General features: G+C 45.2%; 1 protein-coding gene across 1 annotated transcript in view; it reads left to right on the plus strand.

Moving 5' to 3' along the window:
• The window catches only part of LOC124015152 (ubiquitin carboxyl-terminal hydrolase 43-like), a 194514-nt gene that overhangs the window by 15200 nt on the left and 161477 nt on the right, over nt 1-17837 (plus strand). The window contains exon 2 of the mRNA XM_046330141.1: nt 2366-2518. Coding sequence (XP_046186097.1) covers nt 2366-2518 — 153 coding nt within the window. The remainder of the gene's footprint in view (nt 1-2365; nt 2519-17837) is intronic.

Here is a 17837-nt window from a genome sequence, read left to right on the forward strand (position 1 = left end):
ACAACTACAAATACCTAGGTGTCTGGCTAGACTGTAACCTCTCCTTCCAGACTAACATTAAGCATCTTCAATCAAAAATTAAATCTAGAATCGGCTTCCTATTTCGCAACAAAGCTTCCTTCACTCATGCTGCCAAACATACCCTTGTAAAACTGACCATCCTACCGATCCTTGACTTTGGCGATGTCATCTATAAAATAGCCTCCAACACTCTACTCAGCAAACTGGATGTAGCCTATCACAGTGCCATCCGTTTTGTCACCAAAGCCCCATATACTACCCACCACTGCGACATGTACGCTCTCGTTGGCTGGCCCTCGCTTCATACTCGTAGCCAAACCCACTGGCTACAGGTTATCTACAAGTTTCTGCTAGGTAAAGCCCCGCCCTATCTCAGCTCGCTGGTCACCATAGCAGCACATGCTCCAGCAGGTATATCTCACTGGTCACCCCCAAAGCCAATTCCTCCTTTGGTCGCCTTTCCTTCCAGTTCTCTGCTGCCACTGACTGGAACGAACTGCCAAAATCACTGAAGCTGGAGATTCCCATCTCCCTCACTAGCTTTAAGAACCAGCTGTCAAAGCAGCTCACAGATCACTGCACCTGTTCATAGCCCATCTGTATACAGCCCATCTATCTACCTCATTCCCATACTGTATTTATTTATTTTGCTCCTTTTGCACCACAGTATCTCTACTTGCACATCCATCTTTTGCACATCTACCATTCCAGTGTTTAATTGCCATATTGTAATTACTTCGCCACCGTGGCCTATTTATTGCCTTAACTCCCTTATTTGACCTTATTTGCACTCACTGTATATAGACTTTGTTTTCTTTTTTTCTACTGTATTACTGACTGTATGTTTTGTTTATTCCATGTGTAACTCTATGTTGTTGTATGTGTCAAACTGCTATGCTTTATCTTGGCCAGGTCGCAGTTGCAAATGAGAACTTGTTCTCAACTAGCCTACTTGGTTAAATAAAGGTGAAATAAAAACATTAAAAAAAAGAGGCATTAGAACAAGACAACAATTATCAATCAAACGCATTTGGTGTGTCATCCGTAGACATAGTGGTCTCTGACTCTGGTCAGACTCGCTCAGGTGAAACAAACTTGAACTTTCCACATTTTCAATGCAAAATGTTACGTCATTGAGAAAACAGAAAGGTGTCATAATATATACTACATGACCAAAACTATGTGGACACCTGCTCACCTAACATCTCATTCCGAAATCATGGGCATTAATATGGAGTCGGGCCCCCCTGTTCTGCTGTAACAGCCTCCATTCCTCTGAGTAAGCTTTCCACTAGATGTTGGAACATTGCTGCGGGGACTTGCTTCCATTCAGCCTCAAGAGCTGAAAAGGTGGAAAGGTGGCATCCTATGACGGTGTCACTTTGAAAGTCACTGAGCTCTTCAGTAAAGGCCATTCTACTGCCAATGTTTGTCTACGGAGATTGCATGGTTGTGTGCTTGATTTTGTACACCTGTCAGCAACAGGCGTGTCTGAAATAGTCAAATCTACTAATTTGAAGGTGTGTCCAAATACTTTTAGTGATGTAGTGTATATTTCTGCAAACATACTTTCTGAATTTAAACATAATCCAAGAAGTATCTGTAACCTGATGACAATATTTTTTCTGGTAACGTACCAGGGGGGGGGGGGGGGGTGATCGTTGTTTAGAAAAGTATATTTTTAAGGAACTCAGTCTGGCGTTCAACTTACTCCTTACTCCTCATCATCAGTTTTCTTCTGTTCATGTTAGTCTTTGCATACCTTAGAGAGCTATTTATAACTTGTCAGAAATGTCCAGGTCAACTAGCCCATGTCAGCTAATGTTTTTTTAGCTTGGTTTTTTAGCCCATTTGTGGTAATGGGGGGGGCCTGTGTGAAAAAGTTTAAGAACCCCTGACATTTTTCTGTTATGTAACTGATTGCAGGTTATCAGTTACTCCCCGAGCCTAAGGGGAGCTGATTGACTACACTGTCGAAAGACGCTGTTTACTTACCACCAGACAACTTTTCCTAAAAATAAATACTCTGAACAGTAGTTTCTTTGAAACTCTCAGCTCATGTATTTTGTCGGAAGATTTAAAGGATTTTGCTGGAAACCTAACTGATATTTATTTTCTTGTCCGTATCTAATCTCTTCCTCCCGGTCTTTCCTCAGAGTATTTAGCCAACAGACTACATAGCCTACATCATTTTTTGACCGTGTTCGATATTCCCTGTTTGGTTGACCGGTCAGCCTGTAGGTTAATATCTTTGAGCTTCTATTGTAGTTTGTTGGAAAGTCGTTTTATGTCTTTTGTAATGTCCTCATCTGATTTCATCTGACTTCTCCCTGTCTGTCCCCAGAGTATTGTGTCCAAGTACGGCTCTCAGTTCAGGGGGAACTCTCAGCACGATGCCCTGGAGTTCCTGCTCTGGCTCCTGGACCGCGTCCATGAGGATGCCAACCCCACCACCAACAACAACCACAGCAGCAGCAAGACCAAAGCCAACGGAAAGGTAGGAGCAGACCAAACACTGTCACAAAGTTTAGATGTGTTTATCTGTCAATGAGACCCAAAGACATTCAGGTATCATAGACATTGTCTTGTGTTGACATCTCAACATAAGAACACCTGTCACCAAACTGAAACATCTTGAAAAAGAATGATCACTATTGTGATCGATCGGTCCTGACTCATGACACATTATAGATGTACTGTAGCCAACAACTTAGCTGAGGTAAGGTTTTTGGTTGATGGTAGTACTATGTTATCCAACTGTGGATGCAATCCGAAATGCAAAGAGCTCTCTGCATTCTACAGTAGCAGCGTCGTCAGTCTCAGCTGTGTGAGAGCAGAGGTACAGTTGCAGAGGCCAATAATAGCTCCTTATTCAGGTGGAAGAGTTGCAGAGGCTTGAGTCATCATATCACCTGTGTCCCACTCATGAGCACACACGCGTCTTGCCTTGCTCATCGACCAACTCACTTTAGAGCGGGACACGTACAAACACACGTGCATAGTGTGGGGTGGGGCCGTTGGGACGAGAGATTGCTACCGCTAGGGCCACCGCTGGGCCACCTTTGCTAAATGAATATAGGAGAAACACTGGACTAATAAGCAAACTTGAGATTGAACTTGGTTAGCATGTATCAACATGTATTTTTTTGCATTCAATTGAGTCATATTGTAAGCCTTGGATTTGCTCACGACCTAACCAGGTTACTCCTAGTGCAGTAGAGCAAAACAGCTCTGAGGTTCCCCTGAGTGCATATTTCTCTTCTCAAGAGATACAATAGAGACTCAATATGAAGAGCTTGTCTCAATGACAACAAAGCAAATTCCTGGTCCTTTCATGTGTCCGACACCAGCCAAGATGACTATTAAATATCTTTATATATATATATATTAATATATATATACATATACACACAGTGCATTCTAAAAGTATTTATTTGATTTTTTCCACATTTAAAAACAAATTGTATCATCAATCTACACACAATACCCCATATTGACAAAGCGAAAACAGGTTTTTAGACATTTTTGCATATTTATTAAAAATAGAACTGAAATACCTGTTTTACACAAGTATTCAGACCCTTTGCTATGAGACTCGAAATTGAGCTCAGGTGCATCCTGTTTCCATTGATTATCCTTGAGATTTTTCTACAACTTTTTTGGTTTGATTGATTTGACGTAATTTGGAAAGGCACCTGTCTAAATAAGGTCCCACAGTTGACAGTGCATGTCAGAGCAAGAACCAAGCCATGAGGTCGAAGGAATTGTCCGTAGACCTCTGAGACAGGATTGTGTTGAGGCACAGATCTGGGGAAGGGTACCAAAAAATGTCTGCAGCATTGAATGTCCCCAAGAACACAGTGGCCTCCCATTATTCTTAAATGGAAGAAGAAGAACCCAGTGGTCACTTTGCCAGAGCTCCAGAGTTCCTCTGTGGAGATGGGATAAACTTCCAGAAGGACAACCATTTCTGCAGAACTCCACCAATCAGGTGTTTATGGTAGAGTGGCCAGACAGAAACCACTCTTCAGTAAAAGGCACATGACAGCCCGCTTGGAGTTTGCCAAAAGGCACCTAAAGGACTCTCAGACCATGAGAAACAAGATTCTCTGGTCTGAATAAACCAAGATCGAACTCTTTGGCCTGAATGCCAAGCGTCACGTCTGGAGGAAACCTGGCACCGCGGTGAATCATGGTGGTGGCAGCATCATGCCGTGGGGATTATTTTTAAGCGGCAGGGACTGAGAGATTAGTCAGAATCGAGGGAAACATGAACAGAGCAAAGTACAGAGAGATCCTTGATGAAAACTTGCTCCAGAGCCTTCAGGACCTCAGACTGGGGCAAAGATTCACCTTCCAACAGTACAACAACCATAAGCACAAAGCCAAGGCAAGTCAGGAGTGGCTTCGGGACAAGTCTCTAAATGTCCTTGAGTGGTCCAGCCAGAGCCCAGACTTGAACCCGATCAAATCAAAATCAAATCAAATCAAATTTATTTATATAGCCCTTCGTACATCAGCTGATATCTCAAAGTGCTGTACAGAAACCCAGCCTAAAACCCCAAACAGCAAACAATGCAGGTGTAAAAGCACGGTGGCTAGGAAAAACTCCCTAGAAAGGCCAAAACCTAGGAAGAAACCTAGAGAGGAACCGGGCTATGTGGGGTGGCCAGTCCTCTTCTGGCTGTGCCGGGTAGAGATTATAACAGAACATGACCAAGATGTTCAAATGTTCATAAATGACCAGCATGGTCAAATAATAATAAGGCAGAACAGTTGAAACTGGAGCAGCAGCACAGTCAGGTGGACTGGGGACAGCAAGGAGCCATCATGTCAGGTAGTCCTGGGGCACGGTCCTAGGGCTCAGGTCCTCCGAGAGAGAGAAAGAAAGAGAGAATTAGAGAGAGCATATGTGGGGTGGCCAGTCCTCTTCTGGCTGTGCCGGGTGGAGATTATAACAGAACGTGGCCAAGATGTTCAAATGTTCATAAATGACCAGCATGGTTGAATAATAGTAAGGCAGAACAGTTGAAACTGGAGCAGGAGCATGGCCAGGTGGACTGGGGACAGCAAGGAGTCCTCATGTCAGGTAGTCCTGGGACATGGTCCTAGGGCCCAGGCCAGTTGAAACTGGAGCAGCAGCATGGCCAGGTGGACTGGGGACAGCAAGGAGTCATCATGTCAGGTAGTCCTGGGGCATGGTCCTAGGGCTCAGGTCCTCCGAGAGAGAGAAAGAAAGAGAGAAGGAGAGAATTAGAGAACGCACACTTAGATTTACACAGGACACCGAATAGGACAGGAGAAGTACTCCAGATAAACAAACTGACCCTAGCCCCCCGACACAAACTACTGCAGCATAAATACTGGAGGCTGAGACAGGAGGGGTCAGGAGACACTGTGGCCCCATCCGAGGACACCCCGGACAGGGCCAAACAGGAAGGATATAACCCCACCCACTTTGCCAAAGCACAGCCCCCACACCACTAGAGGGAAATCTTCAACCACCAACTTACCATCCTGAGAAAAGGCCGAGTATAGCCCACAAAGATCTCCGACACGGTACAACCCAAGGGGGGAGGAAACCCAGACAGGCCGACCACAACAGTGAATCAACCCACCCAGGTGACGCACCCCCAGGGACGGCACGAGAGAGCCCCAGCAAGCCAGTGACTCAGCCCCCGTAACAGGGTTAGAGGCAGAGAATCCCAGTGGAAAAAGGGGAACCGGCCAGGCAGAGACAGCAAGGGCGGTTCGTTGCTCCAGAGCCTTTCCGTTCACCTTCCCACTCCTGGGCCAGACTACACTCAATCATATGACCCACTGAAGAGATGAGTCTTCAGTAAAGACTTAAAGGTTGAGACCGAGTTTGCGTCTCTGATCGAACATCTCTGGAGAGACTTGAAAATAGCTGTGCAGTGACGCTCCCCATCCAACCTGACAGAGCTTGAGAGGATCTGCAGAGAAGAATGGGAGAAACTCACCAAATACAGGTGTGCCAAGCTTGTAGCGTCATACCCAAAATGACTCGAAGCTGTAATTGCTGCCAAAGGTGCTTCAACAAAGTACTGAGTAAAGGGTCAGAATTCTTATGTAAATGTGTTATTTCAGTTTTTATATTTAATACATTTGCAAAAATGTCTAAAAAACAGTTTTTGCTTTGTCATTATGAGCTATTGTGTGTAGCTTGAAGAAGAAACATTTTTTAAATAAATTTTAGAATAAGGCTGTAGCGTAACAACATTTTGAAAAAGTCAAGGGGTCTGAATACTTTCCGAAGGCACTGTATACTTGTGTGTACATACAGTGGGGAGAAAAAGTATTTGATACACTGCTGATTTTGCAGGTTTTCCTACTCACAAAGCATGTAGAGGTCTGTAATTTTTTATCATAGGTACACTTCAACTGTGAGAGACGGAATCTGAAACAAAAATCCAGAAAATAACATCGTATGATTTTTAAGTAACTAATTTGCATTTTATTGCATGACATAAGTATTTGATACATCAGAAAAGCAGAACTTAATATTTGGTACAGAAACAATTACAGAGATCATACGTTTCCTGTAGTTCTTGACCAGGTTTGCACACACTGCAGCAGGGATTTTGGCCCACTCCTCCATACAGACGTTCTCCAGATCCTTCGTGGTCTAATTTCTCCAAAGAAACAACTACTAAAGTACACCAATAAGAAGACGAGACTTGCTTGGGCCAAGAAACATGTGCAATGGACATTAGACCAGTGGAAATTTGTCCTTTGGTCTGATGAGTGCAAATTTGAGATTTTTGGGTCTTTGTGAGATGCAGAGTAGGTGAACGGATGATCTCCGCATGTGTGGTTCCCACTGTGAAGCATGGAGGAGGTGTGATGGTGTGGGGGTGCTTTGCTGGTAACACTGTCGGTGATTTATTTAGAATTCAAGACACACTTAACCAGCATGGCTACACAGCATTCTGCAGTGATATGCGCCATCCCATCTGGTTTGCACTTAGTGGGACATTTTTTTTCCAACAAGACAATGATCCAACACACCTCCAGGTTGTGTAAGGGCTATTTGACCATGAAGGAGAGTGATGGAGTGCTGCATCAGATGACCTGGCCTCCACAATCACCCGACCTCAACCCAATTGAGATGGTTTGGGATGAGTTGGACTGCAGAGTGAAGGAAAAGCAGCCACAAGTGCTCAGCATATGTGGGAACTCCTTCAAGGTGAAGCTGGTTGAGAGAATGCCAAGATTGTGCAAAACTGTTATCAAGGTAAAGGGTGGCTCTTTTGAAGAATCTAAAATATATTTTTTATTTGTTTAACACTTTTTTGGTTACTACATGATTCCATGTGTTATTTCATAGTTTTGATGTCTTTACCATCATTCTACAATATAGAAAATAGTACTGTTTGACTGGTATTGTGTATATATATATGTATTACAATAAACAAACATAGTCAAAAACAATAGACAACATAACTGACTATTAACTTTCTTGATGAGAGGCAGGTCATCAGCTTAATGAGCAGGCCAGCTCGTTAGAAGAGTCGACCAATAGCACAGGCCGCAGTCTAAGGAAGAAAGGCCCCACCGTGGGCCCTCTCCTCAGCTCCTCTTGCATTGCCTGAAGAGAATAGTACAAAAGCACCGTACTTGTTATATTCACCCAGCCAGGTCACAGAAATCAATTAATGCATTTGAGGAAAAAGAGACACGGAATGTGTGATATGAGGCCGCTTTAGAATCCCATTGCCTTGACGACCCTTGTCCATTTCTCAATGGGAATGATGAGTCTAGCCACTACGGCGTCTGAGTGTTGTGTCACTCATGGCTGCATTACTATTTACCCACCGGGGCCTATGAAACGGGCCATTGTGTGTGTGTGTGTTTGTGTGTAGCAGGAGATGTTGTTGAATTGGCAGCCTGCTGTGTGATGCCCCTTCTCATTCTCTCTCTTTCCATCCTCTCTCCTGGAAGGGACCAGAGGAGGGTGTACCACATTGGCAGAGAAAGCACGGCATACTATGACTTATAATGTGATCTCTAATAAATTAAATTTAAATACACATTGCCCCTTTAGGGTGTGCGATGGTTACAATGATGCCTCGCTTCATTGCTTTTCATATCCGTATCCTCTTTGGCTTTTACTCATCTCCGTCCGCTATTATTAGCCAATGAAGTCCTTATTCTCATTGACTGCCATCGCGACGCCTCCTAACAGCTAATGCCTTTCTCTGCGGCTACGCTATAGAGGAGGCTCTTTATGCCACGTCAACAGCTCAGGGCTCTGGTTGTCATTAGCCGCCGCTGAATCACGGCTCCGTAAAGCCGCTTTGCCGCCGACGCCTCGGCCCGAGAAAGAAGAAGCTATTTCAGAGAACGCCGTGTGTATGTGTGTGTGATCCATTTCCAATTATTTTCTGTAATTTAATTAATTCTGTTTGTTTATAGCTCCATCTTTCTCACCTCCCTCATCTCCTCTGCTCTCCTTTCCTCCTCCGTCCTACTCTCTCTCTCTCCATTGGCTGGTGTTAGAGCACTGATTGTGTGCATCGCGGCGTAGAGCGTACACACAGGTAGCAAATGGACAGAACAGATTGATAGAGGGATGGGTGTATGGATTGATGGGCTGAGAGAGAGTGAGAGCAGGGCAGGGTGACACCTCCGTCGTCAGAGCCTGTGAAACGGGCGTTTCAAGTGAGAGCAAAGAAGACCCAGATCAATCTGCTGACCTGCCAGAAACCCGAGGAGACACATTCTGACCCTGCCTGCCTCGTTCACTGAGTGAATGGTACCTTTCTTATACAGTGAGCGCCAAAAGTATTGGGACAGTGGCACATCTTTTGTTCTGGCTCCCAGCACTTTGGATTTTAAATGATACAATGGCTATGAGGTTAAAGTGGAGACTGTCCGCTTTCATTTGAGGGTTTTTTTCCATCCATATTGGGTAAACCGTTTAGAAATGACAGCACGTTTTGTACGTAGTCGCTCCATTTTAGGGGACCAAAAAGTATTGGGACAAATTCACCTGTCTGTATTGAAGTAGTAAAAAGTATTTGGTCCCATATATCTATCATGCAATGACTTCATAAAGGTTGTGACATGCATTTGTTTTGGTTGTGCTTCAGATTATTTTGTGCCATATAGAAATGAATGGTAAATGGAGTCACTTTTATTGTAAATGAGAAAAGAATATGTCTCTGAACACTTCTACATTAGTGTGGATATTACCATGATTACGGATAGTCCTGAATGAATCATGAAGAATGATGTGTGAGAAAGTTCGACACACAAATATCATACCCCCAAGACACGCTAACCATTTTTTGGGGACTATCCATAATCATTGTAGCATCCACATTAATGCAGAAGTGTTCAGAAACATATTTTATTGTTATTTAGGATAAAAGTGACTCCAAAACGACACAAAACCTTATTTACAATTTCTACGGGGCACAAAATAATCTGAAACACAACCAAAACAAACAGCAAATGCATCCAACAAATGTGTAGAGTCACAAGCTTGATGTAGTCATCACTAGGAATATGGGACCAAATACGTAACCTTTTACTACTTTTACTACTTTAATACACATATAAGTGAATTTGTCCCTATACTTTTGGTCCCTTAAAATGGAGGGACTATGTACAAAAAGTGCTGTAATTTCTAAATGATTCACCCAATATAGATGGAAATACCCTCAAATTAAAGCTGACAATCTGCACTTTAACCTCCTCATCATTGTATCATTTCAAAGTGCTGGAGTACAGAGCTAAAATTTCACTTTTGTAGCTCACTGTATCTCCTCTACAGTACATGTCCTTACAACTCTATAACTGCTTAGTTTCAACATCCTTACACATCCACTTTCTACTCCAATTCTTCTCCAACCTTACACCCCACTTTTACTGTCACCTTTGCAAAACTAAAGACAAATCACACCGGCCTGCAAGGCCCATAGAACAGAGCAGAAACCAAACCTCAAAGCTAATGCACCTGCAGTCCTCCATTTTAAGATCACTCCTCTGTTATTGGTGTATGGGTTCAGGTAGGGCTGGGCGATATGGAAAATAAATTAGCACGATATCTATATATTTTTTAATTCGATAATGATAATTATCACGATATTAATCAAATAATGTTTAAAAGGTGCATATCTGCTTCAGGCACAAGGATGCCTAATGCCCGGAGAAACCACTAGGCAGGTAGCCAGTAACCAGCAGGTAGCCGAGTGGTTAGAACTTTGGGCCAGTAACCAGCAGGTAGCCTAGTGGTTAGAGCGTTGGGCCAGTAACCAGCAGGTAGCCTAGTGGTTAGAACTTTGGGCCAGTAACCAGCAGGTAGCCTAGTGGTTAGAACTTTGGGCCAGTAACCAGCAGGTAGCCTAGTGGTTAGAGCGTTGGGCCAGTAACCAACAGGTAGCCTAGTGGTTAGAACTTTGGGCCAGTAACCAGCAGGTAGCCTAGTGGTTAGAGCGTTGGGCCAGTAACCAGCAGGTAGCCTAGTGGTTAGAGCGTTGGGCCAGTAACCAGCAGGTAGCCTAGTGGTTAGAGCGTTGGGCCAGTAACCAGCAGGTAGCCAAGTAGTTAGATCGTTGGGCCAGTAACCAGCAGGTAGCCAAGTAGTTAGAACGTTGGGCCAGTAACCAGCAGGTAGCCTAGTGGTTAGAGCGTTGGGCCAGTAACCAGCAGGTAGCCTAGTGGTTAGAGCGTTGGGCCAGTAACCAGCAGGTAGCCTAGTGGTTAGAGCTTTGGGCCAGTAACCAGCAGGTAGCCTAGTGGTTAGAGTGTTGAGCCAGTAACAAGCAGGTAGCCTAGTGGTTAGAGCTTTGGGCCAGTAACAAGCAGGTAGCCTAGTGGTTAGAGCGTTGGGCCAGTAACCAGCAGGTAGCCTAGTGGTTAGAGCTTTGGGCCAGTAACCAAAAGGTTGCTAGATTGAATCCCCAAGCTGAGTAAAAATCTGGTGTTCTACCCCTGAACAAGGCAGTTAACACACTGTTCCCCGATAGGCCGTCATTGTAAATAAGAAGTTGTTCTTAACTGACTTGCCTAGTTAAATAAAGGTTACATTAATATAATAAAATTATATGAGCTACCCATAAAATTATACTTTAAGGAAAATTGTTCCATGTTTGCGGCCAGGGAACACGTACCTGGGGTCAATTACATTGATAAACCTCTTGAAACCTTCCTTTTCGACTGTGCTAATTGGCAGCATTTCCTTAGCAATGCAATGCAATGCATAATAGCATTTGTGATGTCTTTGTCTTTTCGATGTTTGCTTGTTGGGCATAAACACTATCAGTGTTGACTGCTTCGGATGAACATCCCTAGATTGGCTGGTGCTTGAGGGGCGTTTATCAATACTGTTGCGCAAACTCAAACTAACTACATGTTCCAAAGAGTGATTTTGCTTCAGATGTTGAAAAAGGTTTGTCGTAGTACCAGACTTCGTAGCCACCTGTCTACGGCACAATTTGCACCGAACATTGCTCTGCTCTTTGTCAGACTTCACAAAGCCAAACCACTTCCAAATGACTGAAACAGTTTAACCCTTTTATCAATCATTTCTTTGTTGGAAGCTGCTCCTTCTCCATGGCTCAGTGCCGCTGTTTTTGCCTACATGACTCATTTGTCGTGGTTAATAGTGGTGACTCCATCACTCGAGGTGCTAAGTGGTTTTTATTGGGCGTTTACCTCTCCACGTGCATATTGTCTCTTCTCCGCACGTTCCTGCTGCGTCACAGAGGTGAAATGGACTGCTGGACCTAATTATTCTATATCGACATTATCGAAAATGAATCTAAACGTTTTTATATGGTTATTGAGGGAAGTAATTACCTCGATAATTATTGATATTGATTTATCGCCCAGCGCTAGGTTCAGTAGCAGGGACCTACTTTATCTGTATTGGTTCAGTAACCGGGACCTACTATAACCTGTGGTCCAGCATACCTACAACCACCCATGTGACCAGCTGAGCCGGCTCACTTTCCTCAGCCAGTGGAAGGTTACGTAAGGAAGTCAGTCAACAGAGGCAGCTCAGTAAACGGATGTTTGCTGAAGGAAGCCAAGTCTCCTTGAACCAGAATCGTAGTAGACGGGGATTAAAGGGCCAGTGTAAAATAACGCGTGTGTCGCCTTCGTCCAACACCTCAGGCTTGACAACAGTATTTCTCATAATATGAAAGTATCAGGCCTATCGAAACCGGTTTGCACAATATTTCTCTGGTGTCGGAATGAAAATAAATCAAGACAAACTCACTCAGTTTGTTTCATCAAAGTGCGGCACAAACGTGGCATATATTTCCCTCTGCGTTTAGAATAGTTACATCTGGACGTCTTGGCCTCCCATCCAGTGAGTGGGCACGCCTGCCTGAGTGAGTGGTTTAAAAGCGGATCTCTCTCTCTCTCTCTCTCTCTCTCTCTCTCTCTCTCTCTCTCTCTCTCTCTCTCTCTCTCTCTCTCTCTCTCTCTCTCTCTCTCTCTCTCTCTCTCTCTCTCTCTCTCTCTCTCTCTCTCTCTCTCTCTCTCGCTACCCGTCTCACACCTACGGACAGTAGTGGTAAACGATGCCAAGCACCCCAACACCGCTGCTAACTCACAGAGGCACGATCTATGTATTATTCCATTTTAAATGTCGATAATAGATGGCTTCTCGCTCTGCGCCCGGAGAGAGTTGACAGAGTGAGTGGACGGAGGGAAAGAAAGAAAATAAAAAACAGCCCTGGATAGATGGAAGTAAACTGCTTAGACTTGGAAATTTAGTCTCTGGACGTTGTGGCAGCCGGCGAGGCGGCGATAGAACATATTATTGACAGACGGATTTCCATTTGACATTTACGGATGTGAGGGTTCAGAGGCCCTGTTCTCCAGAGAAATGTGTTTGTTTATGGTACAGATCAGACGTCGATGACAGGTAGACAGGTCGGGGTTGATGGATGCTGTATCGGATGTCTCCTGTCAGTGTTGCCCATTGGGATGTTCAAGCTCTGATACTCCTCATTCAGTTGTGCCATCAGACTTGACACTGGCAGTCCGTCATATAGAGAGAATGTATCTTCCATTGGACATCTCTGTGATCCATCTACTGCTCTGGAGGTAAATGAAGTCCGCTTTACTCTCTTGTCTGTTTGCACATTAGTATTATATATTGATTAGACATTGGGGTTCACAGGTCGCTTATCTTTCACTTTGCTTCCTCTCTCACTCGCTCCCTTTTTCTCCCATGCTCACAGTCTCCACTCTGCTTCTCCCTCTCTCGCTTTCTCTCTGCTTCTCTCTCTCACTCCTCTGACTCATCTCTCCACATGTCTGTCTGGCCGAGCTGTCTAAGCTGTTGCCAGACGTCAGCTACAGCTGCCCTGCCCAGCGCAGCCAGAGTGTTAAGATCAGGGCGGAGGGGTTGACGGGGCAGACGGCCACATACTCTCTCTCCTTCTGCTCCGGCGATCCCGCTCAACCTCGCAGGTTACTTCAAACGACACCTCTCCCGCCAGCCCCGCCGAAGCCCAGCCACAATCCCATTAGAACACCAGTGACATTTCTCAGATGCTTCAAATTCCACACGGCATAGAGAGAGAGAGTGGGGGGGGAGGGAGGGAGGGAGAAAAGGAGATGGGGCGAGATGTTTGTTGGTGGATTTGCCCCTGTCTGTTTGACTGCATGATGGGCTTCCATCTCCTTTTCCCTTCACAGATGTCTATTTTGTGTGAAATTGAGCAGCTGGAGAGGAAGGAAATTGAAGCAAAACTCCTTATTTGCGGCTTCCTGTCATGGAACAGTAACATCAATATCACCACTAATACCCCTTTTTTTGCTACACTACTGTATAAAGAAGAACACAGTGGAGAGGGGCATTGTAGTAGTATTGTAGTAGTGGCAGTGTGGTGTATATTTTTATCACTGAAAACAAGTGGCCCCGAAAGAAGGAAATCTGGGACCGAGGGGGAACTATCCCACCACTACACTACACACACACACACACACACGCACACGCACACGCACACGCACACGCACACGCACACACACATACACATACGCACACACACGCACACGCACACACATACACACACACATACACACATACACACACACATACGCACACACACCCACACACACACACACATACACACACACACACTACCTCACCTTATAATAGGATTTACAACACCAACAAAAAAACGCTTAAAAAATATCTGCTTTATCAAATATTTCTCGATGTGCCTCCTTTTTCCTTTTCTCAACGTTGGATTCTTCATCCATTATTCACCCTGAGCCGTTTCCGTGTCTTTTTAAAGCCTCCTTCCGCCTAACGTGGCTCCATCTACTATTCACCTATTGAAAGATAAATGATTGAGCAGGGCCAATTTGGGTCCCCTCCCTCCCTTTCCCTGACTCATTTCAAAATGCTTCTAAGGGATAAAAGAAAGAAAAGGTTTCAGGTGAGCTTTTGGAGTGGCATGGTATCGAGAGAGACAAATAGAAAGTTGTTGACACCAGCAGCTCTCAGCTTCAGGGATTCACCTAACTGAGCAGATAGCTGCTTTGTGTTCTTTTGTCAAACCTGCTGAATTGGGCCGTCTAGGTATCAACGCTCCTCTGTCTAGGTTTGTCTGATCAGTTAGCGCTTCTGAAAGAGCTCGAAGCCTTTTTGGAGACTGAGGTGTTATTTGTCTTCCACTTGGCCTTACTTTGCAAAAGATGATGCCCTGTAAACCTCTCCTCCGGTTTGCCTGCTTTTCTTCCGTCAGTAATTCATTGATGGCCAAAGATGGAGATAGATACTAAGAGAGTGGTACTGAGTGGTTTGGCTAGAACCATCACTGTGGATCAGGTGCCCTAATCAGTCACCAGCAGCCCGTTATCCTGCTTGCCTGGTTCGCTAAGATGAAAGCTAGTCCAGCAGCCAGTCCAGACCAGGACAAACAACTGTCTCGCACCACACTGAAGCTTTCCAGGGATTGGAGCTGATCCCTGATCCCTGCTGACCCTCCTTCCCCCCCAGACAGGAAGTGTGGTAGTAGACTAACAGGTATGGTTACAGCACGGTGCACACCAGAGGGACAGAGTCACATGGGGAGACAGAGGAAGGAGAGAAAAGTTGAAGCGCTTTTGGACATCATCTGTGAGGTCATAATGGGGTCAGAGAAGGAGTCTATCGTCGTGCTCGTGCCACAGAGTGATGAAGATAAAGGAGGAGGAAGAGTGTGTGTGTGTGCATGCGTCTGCTTGCTGCCCAAGCCAATTACCGCTCCCACAGGGGCATCAGAGAGCCACAGTCACAACATGGTGCAGAGTCAGGACTCAGCGTCCCCTTCAGGAGTCAACCCAGGGTCTATTATCATCCCAATGTGCCCTGGCTTTTCCACAGAGCCTCCAGAGAGAGCACTCTAGCTCAGGGACCCTACCCAGGGACCCCCTATCTAACTGTGGACATCCAGGCTCGTTGTGAGGTAGCTAGGCCTCACAGAGTATTTGCCTGTGCCTGAAGCCCCACAGGGGGCTAATGAAATGGAATCTCCCTGGGGGTCAGGAGAGAAGCTCAAAGTCGGAGGAAGAGCGCCGGCCGCCGCTCCATTAATGGCAGGAACATTATCCCCGGGATCGATCTGCTGAGAGGGCAGAAGGTAACATCCGGACCATGCATGTAGGTGAGACTGAGTGCTGTGTGTGGTGGAGCGCTAACAGTGCGGGCTGAAGGGGTCTAGGACACACACAGTGGGCTTTCTAAAGGCACTCAGCCTCAGTTCCTCTCACACACAAACACAGACGGAGTACATATGGCTTCCAAACACACTCATATACATACTACTTCTCACTCTCTCTGTCTTTTTACCATTTCCTTTCTACTATGTCTCTATCCTCCGGGGAGGTAAGTAATGCGACTGTCCCACTTCTCCACTTTCACAGACCACCCATCTTCTATACACACGCACACGCACACACACACACACACGCACACGCACACGCACACGCACACACGCACACGCACACACACACACACACACACACACACACACACACACACACACACACACACACACACACACACACACACACACACACACACACACACACACACACACACACACACACACACACACACACACACACAGAGGTAGGGTGCCTCAGAGACGGCTGACTGCCATGGGTTGCCATTTTAAAGGCCTTTAATGGATCACAGACACCTGCCTGAAATATTGAATACTTTTCTTTGCTAACATTTGATTAAAACCATGAATATTTCAAAAGACGCCCAGACCCCCTAAATAGTTCAGGAATAGTTCAAATATTCAGCGGCATCAACACATTTTCTTCTCCTTTGAGAGAGAAAAAGGACACTCATTACTAAGTTGAGGGCGAGCCTGGTGTGTATAGCATTTTTGTTGGTGGAAGGTTGAGTTGTGTTCGTGCAGAGGAATTGAGATCTCTTTCTCTCTGGGTGTAAAATCAGAGCTGGGCTCAGCCAGGGAGAGAAGCACCACTCAAGCCTTTGATGAACACCAACACACGGTTTGAATGTTAAAGAGCTATACACTATCATTTCATTCTCCTCCTAATTTATGAAATTCAAAAATAAATCTCCTTATGTGCCTGGCGGATTTCTCCATGACTGCTTTATTAGAGTTAAAAGGAAAATGCGCACACACACACACACACACACACACACACACACACACACACACACACACACACACACACACACACACACACACACACACACACACACACACACACACACACACACACACACACACACACACACACACACACACACACACACACACACACACACACACACACACACAGAGAGTAACACCTGTGTAAATGCATACTGATTATTTTGATTTGAAGCATAATTTGAGTAAAGCTGGATGGATTTGTAAGCAGTGAGCTTCCCTGGGCTGAAGGTAATAATGGTCCCCATGGATGAGGTTGACCTCCTGTTCGTCTCTGAGGCCACTGCTCCCACTGCTGGGACTGTTCTGTACGACGCTGTTGTGTTCCTCATTTAGCCTGGCTTACTACGCCAGTGGCAGACACAGACCAAGGGAAGAGGAAGGTGGAGCAACAAGGTGCATTTGCCGCAAGGACATTGTCCCGATTTAAAGTTCACACTCGCTAATGTGCTGATACTACTTGGTCAAAAGTAGTGCACTACATAGGAGGAAAGTCTTCAATGGAGAAGTGCACTGTCTGTGACTTTATTGTGTGAGACCCACCTCTTCAACTGTACTCCACAGGCCTTGAGGACTTGTCATTCTCCTTACCTCACAATTTCACGCTCCTATTGTCTCGCTTTGTCTCTGTAGTCTCTGTGTGTAATGCCAACCTGTTCTGCTCGTGTGGAAAATGTGTTGAAAGAATACAACTGAGTAGAGTGGTGCCTTTTGTTTGACAACAATACAAGTTCACAATGTCTGGCCTTTTGGCCCATTGTCTTGTGTCATCATATCCCACACCCATCTTTATTGTCATCGCTCCCATATAAGGTAATACCTTCCTGGCACTCTGAAGCTGTATAACTGGAGTGGTGGCTATAATGTAGTTTTACCTGTTCCGAGGAACACAGACGTTCTCTTCCACACCCTTTGGCTTGTGGCCTGACAAGAATATTTGCATTCTGTTCTCCCCTCCTCTGACTGAACACCTGACCGGACTAGCGTCCTTTTTGTTTTCCTACCTTCAGCAAATGTTATTTTTGAACCCTGAGGGTCAGAAAGGTCACGGTCCTGAGTTTGTTTTTGGCTGCGTTCCACTTCACAGAGGAACAGGAGCCTGTTTTGTAACACCGCAACAGGTGTGTTTTGGTTCACCGTCTCTTGTCT

This window comes from Oncorhynchus gorbuscha, linkage group LG26 (assembly GCF_021184085.1).
Source record: "Oncorhynchus gorbuscha isolate QuinsamMale2020 ecotype Even-year linkage group LG26, OgorEven_v1.0, whole genome shotgun sequence".
NCBI classification, from domain to species: Eukaryota; Metazoa; Chordata; class Actinopteri; order Salmoniformes; family Salmonidae; genus Oncorhynchus; species Oncorhynchus gorbuscha.